The 12,729-nt window shown below is 39.4% G+C and overlaps 1 protein-coding gene across 2 annotated transcripts in view; it reads left to right on the top strand.

Annotated features, from left to right (window-relative positions):
* Positions 1-2,299: 2,299 nt before the first annotated feature.
* Stx7 (syntaxin 7) overlaps positions 2,300-12,729 on the top strand; it is a 32,969-nt gene continuing 22,539 nt past the window's right edge. For both annotated transcript variants that reach the window (XM_010639116.3, XM_010639117.2), the window contains exon 1: positions 2,300-2,450. In XM_010639116.3, coding sequence (XP_010637418.1) covers positions 2,366-2,450 — 85 coding nt within the window. In that variant the 5' untranslated portion in view covers positions 2,300-2,365. The remainder of the gene's footprint in view (positions 2,451-12,729) is intronic.

Genomic DNA, 12,729 nt, shown 5'->3' with positions numbered 1-12,729 from the left:
AAACCTACAAAGATATGATTATATTTGCCTATGGCTGGTGAGGTAGAGGAGAAATGAGAAATGACTGGTAATGAGCATGAGCTTCTTGTTTAGAGAAATGAAAATGTCCTAAAAGTAATTTAGTGATGATTACACAACTTTATTAATGTATTTAAAAACCGTTGGATTATATACTTTAGTTGGATGAGTTTTATGCCATGTGAAGTACACCTTAGTAAGACTCTTTATTGAATTGACAGATCCAGCTGATGGTCTGTCAGATGTTCTAAATCATGTTGGTCTGACTGAATCTCCAAATCTGGTTTTGTTCTGTCAGGGCCATAGCTCTTCACTTGCCTACAGGTCCAGGTCCAAGGCTTCCTGGAAGGATGTTCATTCCTGCCACACTGCTGCAGAGGTTCAGCTGTCTGAGCTGAGATTTGAATTTGCCCTTTAATGAATGCAGAGTGGGAACTATATCTAGAGCTTGGTTTCAAAGACATAAACTGAGTGCGTGGAACAAGGAAGAGGAATGAAGAGGGCTTTTGGGTGGCCTGAGTTGCAGGCATGGAACCGGTACTGGTCTACCAGTTGTGGAAGTTCAGCTGTCGTCTTCCTGCCAGCACAGTCCCTTAGGTTAAAGACACATGCAGTCAGCCCTACATATTTCCTGGTGCTACATCTGTAGTTTTAACTTGTGAAAGATACTTTTTTAATTGCATCTCTATAGAAAGTATATGCTCTTTTTACTTATCATTATTCCCTGAGCAATAAGTATAACATACCTTTGTATTGCATTAGGCATTATAGTGATTAGAGACGAAAGTATATGGAGAATATGTGTAGGTTATTGCATATGCATACTATTTAAGCATTTCTGAACTTTGGTGTCTTTATTGACCTCTTCTTTCCTATTAGAAATCTCCAGTGATTTCTTTGCAACATACTCAAACTAAACCCCGGTCCAGGACCCCCACTCTTGTGGCATGTATTTTGCCTGGTAGCAAGCATGAACAGCTTTGGAATCTGAACCCTGGAGTTGAATCCCACCTCCACTAATGGGTGGGTTGTATTACCTTGAACCATTTACTTAAATCTTAAGCCACAGTTCATTGTTAAAACAGTAATAGTGATACCTATTCTGTGGGAGAGGTTGTGAAAATTAGACAATCTACGTGAAAATACTTCTTGTTTCACAGATATTTGGGAAATATTGGGTCATTACTACTCTCTTTTCCTTTCTGTGTGGCTTCCCACTTATCCCAGCCAGCCATGCATCATCTGATGCAGAACTGGCTGAGAACCTCTGTACTTTGGCAAATGTGTATGTTCTTTTCACATATTCTAGGTCTGTCTGCCCAGGTCTCCATATTCTGGCCTTTGTTTTCCATAATAATCATGCCCAAGTATCTAAAGCTTAAATTTTTGTTTCATAAATGCTTTCTAGACAGGGGCAATAGTGATTTTCCTTTTTTGTAGTCCCTGTCACTTTGCCCTAGCACATGACTCTAATTGATTTGTATTATTTGTTGTTGGCTTATGCTGTTAACTTTATCCTTTCTCCTAAATAACAAGCTTGCTTTTGTTTTTGTTTTGTTTTGTTTCCACTGTCAGGAATCAAACTCAGGACCTTGTGCTGGCCAGGCAGGTGTAGCACTACTGAGCTATATCCCCTGCCTGACAAGCTTGACTTGAACAATACTTTTCTATTTTGTTTTCTATCTTCCCAGTGCTTCATTTAGTAGTGGGCATGTGACACTGTCTTACAAATAGATTGCTGACAACTTTGCGATATTTTTGTACTCATTGTAGAGATGACTGTAGGATTAGTTGAAATTCTTTGCAGTGCACAGCCCTGAATGGTGAAACATCCTTTTACAGTCTTCTCAAACCTAAGTGGTGTGATATGGGTTGAAGAAGGCAGAACTTATCCCCTTCCCTCCTATAGCAATACCTCAACTTTGCCTTCTGTCCTAAGACGTAAGCTGTTGGAAGAGAAGAGAGACATTGTTCTTGCTCTGTGAAGAAACTGTGATGGGTGTTTTATAGGATGCTGTTTCTCTTGGCTCTGCTATTTGAAATTTAACCTTTCCCATGAAAATTGGAAACCCTGAATTCCCCTTACAATTTACATTAGATATAATGAAATTTCTGGGAATAGGCTGAAGTCTGTGTTCCATTAATATTTAACTGTCTGTTTTATGTTGAGTTGTTTTAAACATTGGAAAATGATAAATAGCTTGTGACTGAATAATCCTATAATTTTGAAAATATAAACCAATAACTTTAAAAACAATTATGTGACTTCTGTGTTTCTTAGGTGACTGCCTAGAAAACTGCATAGCCTACCAACATCTGATGAAATTAGCAAGTCAGCAAGTTAGCCATGTCTTACACTCCAGGGATCGGAGGGGACCCTGCCCAGCTGGCCCAGCGCATCTCTTCCAACATCCAGAAGATCACTCAGTGTTGTAAGTTGAGTTTCATTTCAGCTTCACTATAGTTTTCAAGGTGAATATTACTTGGTGGACACTTATGAAACGGATATCTGGCAATTGGGGAAGGGAGGAGCATTCTCAAAGACCAAAATTCTAGAATGAATGAGATAATTATAATAGATGAGATGACTTGCATTTTTCTCTAACATGCCAGAATGAGGCATGCAATACATTATTTCACTAATGAAATAAAGATTTAAAGGGCAATATAATAGTTATCTGTATTTGCTCTTAAGACATCTGGTTCTCTATGAAATTGGGACTTGTTGAATCAATTCCATAGGTTTGGAACTGGGGAGTGCTATCAAGAGCTCAAGAGATATATTTATCAAATAACTTACTGGATATTGATTAGGTTACTATTGTATATGCAAATTTGTGTTATGTAGTTAAGGAGCAGAGGTGCACAAAAATGTATTTTAGTCCTTTTTGTGTTGCTGTAATGAAATGCCTGAGGCTGGGTAGGTTATAAAAGGAATGCATTATTTACCTCAGTGTTGGAGGTCCAAGCATAGCACCAGCACATGCCCAGCAGAAGAGATCACACAGCAAGAGAGGAAGCAAGAGTGAGCTGAAGAAGTCAAACTCACTTTATAACAGTGTGCTGTCATAATGACCAAGCCAGTCCTGAGTGGTCAGGAAAACATTAATCTCTCTTAACAGTCTACCTACCTGTCAGAGACACCCCAACACCACACCGAGCCTAACATGACTTTTTGTGGTAGGGACAAATTATATTTGAACCATAGCAAGAGGAGACATCTTTATCTATTAAGAGACACTTATAGAAAGTGAAGACTTGGATTCCCCACAGATTATCCCCTGCTATTCTTGTCAGAAATAGCGTGTCAACAAACTGATCCAGGCATGACATTTTATTAGAAATTGTTATTTCTTGATATATGTGCAAATTAAACAGATGTCTCTGTGGCAGATTGGAGCCTACATATTTTTTATTTTGTTTTGATGCCTAAATCACAACTAATCATATACCATAGATTATCCTAGGCATTACGCTGTCAATGCTTAGCCATCAGGACATTGTCAGAACTCTGAGAATACAATACAGTTTTATCCTTTAGCTTGCATCCTTAGGGCGACTCTCTTTAGCAGAATGTCAGTATACTGTTGAGATATAGAATGTTTTTGGAACACCATACTATGTTTTTCTAATCATGACACTCCCAGCATTTTTTACTCTGTCTGAATGATTTACATGAGATGCCAGTTTGTTTTGGAGCAGAGGGTATAAAAATAGATTGTTCCAGAAATGTGTCACTGTGTAAGCCATGTAATTTGCCCCTATTCTGATATGGGGTAATTCATGTTTTCTTTGGCCAGTCTTAGAGCAGCAAGGAAATGAATAGCATTAAGCATCATGGCATCTGTAACGGGCCATGTAGGGATGGTCCATCGAGGATTACCCTGTCTTGTCTGAGATCTACTCTGCTTCGGCTTCAGATCTCTTCTGGTGGTGGTTGCAGAGGAGCCTCTAGTTTTTAAGGTTCCCGTGTTGCTGGTCAGAAACACCACAAGTTTGCCTCAGGTGATTGTAGGTACTTTTATGAAAATTAAGAGAGCTTACAATTTCAGTTTACATATGGGGAAAATCAATACCTTGTGCAAGAAAGGGAGCCAAAAGCTCTCTTCCAAAGAATAAATAAGGGAGGGAATGCTAAATGGTGTGAGGAATTCTAAGAAGAGGATAAGAAATGATTACATTGTAGTAGGCTTTTGGAAGTGGTAAGCAGGAGGTCGTGTAAAAGGTACATGATTGGAGATTATGTGTGAGCTTGAACTGGACAGAGATAAGAGTGCCTTAGATCAAGTCATACTGCTGAAAGAGAACCTTTGATCCAACCAGATGAGAAGTAACAAATTGGGCGAGAGTTGAATGTTCATAGACCCAAAGAATAAATAAGGGAGGGAATGCTAAATGGTGTGAGGAATTCTAAGAAGAGGCTAAGAAATGATTACATTGTAGTAGGCTTTTGGAAGTGGTAAGCAGGAGGTCGTGTAAAAGGTACATGATTGGAGATTGTGTGTGAGCTTGAACTGGACAGAGATAAGAGTGCCTTAGATCAAGTCATACTGCTAAAAGAGAACCTTTGATCCAACCAGATGAGAAGTAACAAATTGGGCGAGAGTTGAATGTTCATAGCCTGGTGGGTAACTAAGTATAAGACAGCACTGTGATTCAGGGACGTCTTAGAATGTGCAGGAGGATCCCTTACCTGCCCCACCTCCAAATAGAGCTGTTAAGATATTGAGCCAAGAGAAGGCACAGTCACCATCTTCAGATAGGTGAAGCACTGTCATGTGTGATGCAGAAGCCGGATGTTCTGCGGGACTACAGGGTCCTCCATGTTAGGCAGACCTCCACTTGAGAAGGAGAAAGGGATTTGAACAATCCAAATTAAGGGATGGCGTTGTTTCCCTCGGGAGTGAGTGCCGTTACTGAGTGATCAGGAACATTGGTCAGAACATCTCAGGACTGTCATTAAGAGTTTTAAACATTGGGAATAATGGTTCAGACAAGTGACGTTTAATTTATATCATCTTGATTCATTCAACAAGTAATTCTTTGAGCATCTATTACTTGCTACACACTACTTCAGACAATAGGAATCTAGCAGGAAACAAAATCTATGAGGTGCTGCTCTCACGTCCTTTATAATGGAATTGGGAGCGATCAATAATATTTTTAAAAATTAGCAAACAACACAACTTCATATAAAGAAAAAGAGTGAGAGTGACGTGAAAGCAAGTAAATGGTATCTGCCTGTGTGTTAGTGTCCCTGAAAAAGGCCGAGGAGGGCTTGGGAGTGAGTAGAGCAGAGAAAGAGCATTCCAGACAAAGGAATAGCTAGTGTTAAAAAATGCTAAAGCAGTCCAGAGCTTTGGGTACTCAGAAAATGGGGAAAAAAGACCAAGCACAGCACTGAGGTAAGAGTGGCTGGAGAGGAAAGCCAAGAAAAAGCTGTGTGAGTCACCCGGGACTCTCTAGGCTCTGTGTGGACTTTAAATTTCAGTGTGAAAGACAATGGAAATCACAGGAAGCTTTTAAGCATGGAGGAGCCACAATCAGATCTGAACTTAGAAAAGATTACTTTGGCTGCTACTTAGAAAATACACTTGAGGGAAATAGCAGGAATATTAAATTGGTTGTTACAGAAGTCTGTTGAGGTATTGTCCTGTACCAGCATGCTCAAGTAGATTAGAGGAAATTGGTTTGTGAGTGGTTTGCATTTTGTGCACTGGGGGAGGCATTGCTGAATATGATCAAGATGGAAACCTGGTGGCAAAGGCAGAAAGTCTCTCTGTCTGATTGGGTGTCTTTTACGCAAAATACGAAGCAAAGTCATCAGAGAGAACAGGATGGGTACCAGTTAGAAGTTTATAGAAAGAAGACTCTGGCTGGACTGTTCATGGTTTGGACCATTGAGAGAATGCACATGAGAGAGGAAGTATAGCAAGCTGAGTACCCATTTGAGATGTGGGGTCTCGAATTTAGTGAGTCCAGTATATGTTGTGGGCAAGGGCTCTGTAGAAAGCAGCATGAACATGAAAGGCAGAAGTGTGAAATTTCACTTCACTTTTTCCCCCATCTGGCGATACTAATAATACTAGGTGGATGGGATTGAATATAAGTAGTTTGTACACCTTTAAGTTCTCTTCAGTGTAACATTTGCATCTTCTGAATTTGTGTGAGTACCAATTATCTGATTTCACAAAAGAATCTACAGGAGTGTTGTAAGGTAGGTAGGATGCTGGCATCTGTTTAGTCACAGCTAATGGCTTCCTGAAAGCTGCAGTGGGAAAAATTCATTTTTCTATTAGTCTCGGTCAGGTAAATGACATAGTATAAAATATTGTGTGGTATGGTCTAGGTTATGTCACAGAAAATAGCAGTCAGAAAGCTTTTAGATCTTAAAAAAATCCAAGAATAGCAGATAGTAATATTGAAATTTTGTTTTCTTTTAGCAGTATTGCATGATAGCAGTTCTGTTTTACAAAGGAGGGAATAGAAGAGAAAATATTTTTAAACTTAAATGTATTTGGTTTTTTTAAACCACTTTTTGTTAAAGATAACCTATAGTATTATGAATTTGCTTCATTAGTGAGAATTTAAAACATATTATAATGATATAATTTATGTTAAATCTTCAAATATTAACACATGTGTATAAACTATATGTAATAGTTATATAGTAGATAATTATAATGAAAATTACAATTATAATTACATACTATAGATATTTGTGTTAAAATAATGTAGCTTTTAAATAAGTTAAATAGATACTGTATAGCAAACTAGAACTTTATCATGGATTCCTCGGTGAATCATTAAAATGATTAAATCAGATATTTTTACCCTGTGAGACTGCTGACTGTAACAGAATCAGTAAAGCATTGGTGTCACCAGTGCTCCATCCTGTGTCTGTGGGGTAGACATTATGCTCCCTCTGTTGTCACAGGCCTCACGTGGCATCGAGTCATTTGTCACATAGCTGCTGTAGGCACTCATCCTGGAAGACTGTGGTGCGCAGATAAAACTGTTAGTTAACCCACGAAGCGCCACATGCGGCTAAGAAATGCTTACATTTGGTTCTCAAACTTTGGAGTTGAGATGCTCAAAAGTAACATTTTTATTAGCAGTACTCAGAGAAGTGAGATGTACACCCATTTCCTGTCTCTCAACCATCTCTGTTTTCTTTGAGACAAACTCCTACCTGTCATGTATGGCATAAGGATAAGTAAACCTTTTGGGGGTTTAACTGTCTGAGGCTATTTTCACATGTTCCATTCATCCTTGGCCAGAATCAAACCAATATAGAAAAATTCTTGGGAAAACACAAAGAGAACTCAGTGTGTTTAAAAGAAATGTATCAAAATCTGTGACAGAAATTAGGACTTTATAAATCTTTTTAAAAATAGAAATATGTGTGTATTAAGTAAGTACCCAAAATGTGAATAGTCAGTGAATTATCCATCAAAACACCACACATCAAGAAACAGAGCATCATGAGCCTCCTGGAACCCTTCTCATGTTTGTGCCCCTTCCTTTCCCTTCCAATGTAATCAGTCTCCTGGCTTTCAACATCTTTGTACAGTTTCCCTGGTTTTTGAACCTTAATAGGTTAAGAAGTGTATTTCATTTTGTGTGGGACTTCATTCTCTTGTGTTTGCAGGACTATCTGTCATTGTGGGTCATCTATTTTCACTTACAGTATTCCGTATTCAACCAATCCACCATTCTATTATTGTTGGATATTTGTAGAATATCCATTTTTTGTTTTGTTTTTGCTTTTTGCTATTATAAGTGTTTCTCTGGATATTATTACATGCTCTGTTCCATGTATTTATCTGGGCTTTGGGTTGCTGGGTCATAAATTATGAATGGTCAGCTCTAGCAGATATGGTAAAACAGCTTGCTAACGAGGTTGTACCAGGTTTTGCTCCAACCAGTCAAATGTATCAGAGCTGGTAATACTTTAAGTCCTTGCCAACATTCACAGTCTTTTAATTTTTTCACACTTTAGCTATAGATGTATTTTATTGTGGCTTACCATGCAGTTCCCTATTTAGACTCAAGTTTTTGAGAATGTAGTTAAGCTAGGAAATTTCAGAGGATAGTATGAAAATTTCTAATCACACAAACTGTATGGAATTCATGTACATTTCCTGAAATCAGATCCAAATAGGGGAGCTCTTAATTATTCAAAATATGATTTTCTTGTGTATATTTTTGGTGGGCTGGATTATAGTCTCTTCCAATTTTAATAGGCAAGAGTTCTAAAAGCTCTTCTAAAATATGAAGTATTATTCTTCTTTGTTATTAAGAGGCCAGTTGTCATATCTGTATCCATAATACATGTTCATAAGATCCATAATGGAAACAGCCATTCACAAGACTACTAGAGTTACACCAAGATTTTTGTACTCTCATACTGCGTGTGTACTTAGCTAGTCTATTAAGAAGAATCAGTGCATGGCCCCTATCCCTGTGTGTTCTTGGGATTTTGAAATGAAATCAGTGGTCTATAAAGCGTGGGCCCTTTGTTGTACTCAAGAATGAACAGTTCTTTTAATTATGGTCTGGTATAAGGGGTTTTTATTTTTGCATCTTAACCCATGACTGCACAAAAAGGAAGCCAGTATGATCTACTTCTCTCTTGGGTGCCCAGGTAAGATTTTCTTTTCTCCCTTCCCTCCCCTCCCTTTCCTTCCCTTCTCCTCCCTTGCCCTCCCCTCCCCTTTTCTTATTTTTCTTTTTTTAAAGCTCCAAGCCTGAGTCATTAGTGAATTTACTGGACTGTATAATCAGCAGTGCAGGCTGGTTTCTCATTGGTGGGATGAGTAGGCAGTATATAGTGGGGGGAAAAAAGAGTTGAAAACTTGCCCTTCCCCTCCTAAAATGTCTGATACATCTGTTTCTGAGATCACACATCTGAAAATATTTGAGGAGAAAAACTTAATAGTTTTGATTTCAGTGTTGTAATTTTCTTGTGCCTAAGGTGTTGATATAATAAAGTACAGAGATAATTATGAAAAGTAGTACCCTATCCAAGTGGATTCTAACAGAAAGTGACCACTTTTCTTCTCTCCGGCGACTTCCCTACATGACTGAGCATGAGTGCTATTTAGGACCGAATCTGAGTAAACTCATTTTGGGAATTAAATCTGTAAGAGATGGCTCTATGGGGCTTCCGGAAATTTTATAGCGGATTGCTCCTACTGTGAACCATCTCCGTGCTCCTGCCCGGAACAAGAAGGTTCTTACCCTTGATTCAAACCCCACACCCTGGTATTGGTGCCCGCCGTCCGTGTATTCAATCTCAGTACACATCCTGTAGGCTCTTTGTGCCAGAGCTATTTCTTTGCATCTCCACATGTTACACCCAGGGCCAAGCTGCTGCTATTTCTTTGAATGACTGCATCCTCCAAATTGTTCCTGCCTAGCCATCGTCTTCTCCATGTAGTAACCAAGACAAGTTTAAAATTGTAAATCAGATCCTGTCACCCTGTAGCTGGAAATCCAACCATGACTTCCTTGCACATATAATCATAGAAGCCTACCGTGTTCTGCAACATCTGCAGGGTCTGCTCCTTCCTTCTTTTTCCATTACTCATTTTTATAATGCTTTTGTCTCAGTAGTCTAAAGTACTGTTATTGTTTATATTTGTCCTGTGCTCTTACTAAAATATATCTTTGAGAGAAAAGTTTTAATGTGTCTTAGAAATAATGACAGTTACCATTTTTTATGAAAACGAGGTCGTGTTATATGTGGGGGTTTTGTCATTGGTTTTTTTTTGGGTTTTTCTGCACACTTTTTTTCTCTTCTGTGTTGGCTGCATATTTTTCATTATGTGGATGTACCATGCATCTTTTAATCATCCTCCATTAATGGACGTTTTATCCTAAGAATATATGTTTCAGAGTTGTAGAGCTTGCAATCTATGCTGCCTCCACATATTAATCCTCTGAGTTTTGTGTGAAAAGTGTGATGCTGATGTGTATTTGTACACTACAGTTATTTTAAGTTATTTTAATTATTTTTAGCTTGTTTCACCATGTTTATAATCTGTGCTCAGTAACTGTATTGGAGGGTAGCTTCTCTTTTACTGAAATGCGGCAGTGGCTAGTTGTGTAATGGCCATTCACTTGCCCTGTGAATCTGGTACTTGCCTATTTGGCTTGGAGTCAGAGAACATAAGGTAGGCTGGGGTAATTCTTGTTTTTCTTTTCTTTTTTTTTTTTGGTACTGGGGATTGAACTCAGGACCTTGCGCTTGCAAGGCAGGTGGTAGAACCACTGAGCTAAATCCCCAGCCCTGGGGTAATTTTAATTTCCTGAAAGATTTTAACCATTTCTGTCCTCATCAATCTTTGATCCTTTTTGCTGTTTTTACCAATTCCTGAACATTATTTTTATACAAAGAGTAATTGCCTTTTGTACCTCTTTGATGCAGGATTTATCTTAAAGCAGTTATCAATTGTTTTATTAATTGCTTTGAAAAAACCCAGTCAGAGACAGTGCCCATAGACATCCCCAACATCTGGCTCTAACTTGGGGACTATTATTCTCCTGTTTGAGTGGGAAAGTCTTCAGCTAAAGGCAAGAGAGCCCTGCTTATTCGTAAACACTGAGCACTGCCTTGCTGCTGGGCCTGGGTGGAAGGTAGGACAGAGTGGGCCACATACATCTTGCGGTTTTGGTTGCGTGGTGTTGCCCGCTGTATTCAGCAATCCTTGCCTGGGAAATAACTGTTATGGTTTATAGCCGTGTCCTCTGGGAGTTCTTTTTGTAATCTCCCTTTAAAACTATAGTTGCATCATCCCATTTTTTAAGAAGTTTTTTGTGGTTGTTTTGGATTATGGTTTCTACTTTGTCTACTTTATAGCAACATTTTCTGTCCTGCTCCATATCTTTTTTAGGGAGTTTCACTGTCTACTACGGAGTTTCAGCTTCCTGCTCTTTTTTGTTCAGTAGAATGAGCCTGATTTTCCTGGCAAGAGAGTCCTTCACAGGGAAGAGAGGGCCCCGGTTCTCTGCTCAGGGACTTCCTTTTCTCTTGCACTGCACCAGCAACTGTCTCTCCACCTGTACTGCTCAGAACCTAGCTTTTGCTAGGAGGGTTCCTCTTCAGTCCTGGGCACCTCACAGGGCCCAGCAGGCAAAACCACTTCTTTCCAGGCCATTTAGGGAAAGGTCTGGTCGGCAGCCTGTCAGCTTCCTGGATGACTTCGAACCTCCTTTCTCCACCCATCCTGGCAGACTGCTTGTTCCCTTCCGGTCCGGCTGGGATTATCTCTATCCGGTGCACATTGAGTGTTCCTTATCTGAAGGGCTCAGGACCACAAGCATTCTAATTTCAGAGTTTGTATTTTGAGGTATTTGTTTATATTAGTGGAACTTTGGTTGGGATGGGGCCCAAGTCTACACATAAAGTGATTATGTTTCATATAGTATATCTTGTGTACATAGCCTACAGGTAATTTTATACAATGTTTTTAGTAATTTTGTGCTTGAAACAAAAGTTTCATGGTACGGAATTTTTTTTACTTTGGGCATCTTATTAGCACTCAGAAAGTTCTGAATTTGGAGCCCTCTGGAACACTTTTAAGTTAGGGCTGTTCAACCTGAGTGAATATTTGCTGGTGACAATTTAGAACTCTGCCTCCCCCGTTAACTTTTATGAAAATGCAATTTTTTCACTTTTTCTCTCCCTTCTCCCCATCTGTTCACATGGGTTGAAGAAGAGAACAAGCCTCTGCTATGTTCCTCCAGGAAGTAGAAATCCATTTTAGAACCACCTGGGTAGTAGTATGTTGGCAGTGAGAACTGCTCAGACATTAGGACTCAGCCTGCCTTGTACACTGGTAGTGACATGTGAAAGATGTGGCCAACCCTCAGTTTCTTTATGAGCAGAATTGTTGGGTCATCTGAGAAGAAGGATGCTAGTAAACCGGGCATGGCAGGCAGCCCATGCCTGTGATTCCAGTTGCTGCAGGAGAATTACAAGTCCAGCCTGGGCAATGTAGTGACTTAGTGATGCCTTGTGTCAGGATAAAAAAGGGGTGGGGATGTCGCTTAGTGTGGAGACCCTGGATGCCATCCCCCGGGGGAGGTGGTCTTATGGAGGTCTTGGACAAATGGAAGCATTGAGAAAGTTTATAGAAGTGCAAGGTGTAGAACTTCACCAGTGCCTCGACTGTTTGCTTTTTTTTCTGTTTTCTTTTTTGGTGGCACCAGTAATTGAACCCAGGTCCTTTTTACCCAGCTACATTCCCAGACAGTTTTTAATTTTTTATTTTGAGACAGGTTCTTGCTAAGTTGTCCAAGCTGGGATCAGACTTGTGATCCTCCTGCCTCACCTTCCTAAAGTGCTGGGATCACACACAGGTGTGTACCACCAATCCCAGTTATCTCTTTGCTTCTTACGTGATCGTATTCTCCAGAGGCCCTCTTGCTTCTCCTCCAAGTCTACATGTCAGAGCAGGTAAACTGAGCAGGTCCATGTGATAAAACATGGTCACTCAACATCTTTGCTCAGAGAGACAGGTTGTAATGTTCTGGCCATATAAAAGAATCTGAATTATTGTTTTTTTACAGTTTTTGGATGACTCATGTTTTACTGTTAAGAACCTTGTCTTTAGAGTTAGATTTAACCTTTTATTAAATAATCTATACTAGTGTTACACCGCCCTAAATTTCTACGTTGTTGACCTGTATTCTTTCCTACCTCTG

This window comes from Fukomys damarensis, unplaced genomic scaffold (genome assembly GCF_012274545.1).
Source record: "Fukomys damarensis isolate Sample0158 unplaced genomic scaffold, DMR_v1.0_HiC HiC_scaffold_14, whole genome shotgun sequence".
Classification (NCBI taxonomy): Eukaryota; Metazoa; Chordata; class Mammalia; order Rodentia; family Bathyergidae; genus Fukomys; species Fukomys damarensis.
The sequence above is the reverse complement of the archived record's forward strand: the minus strand, read 5'-3'. Positions and strand labels throughout refer to the sequence as shown.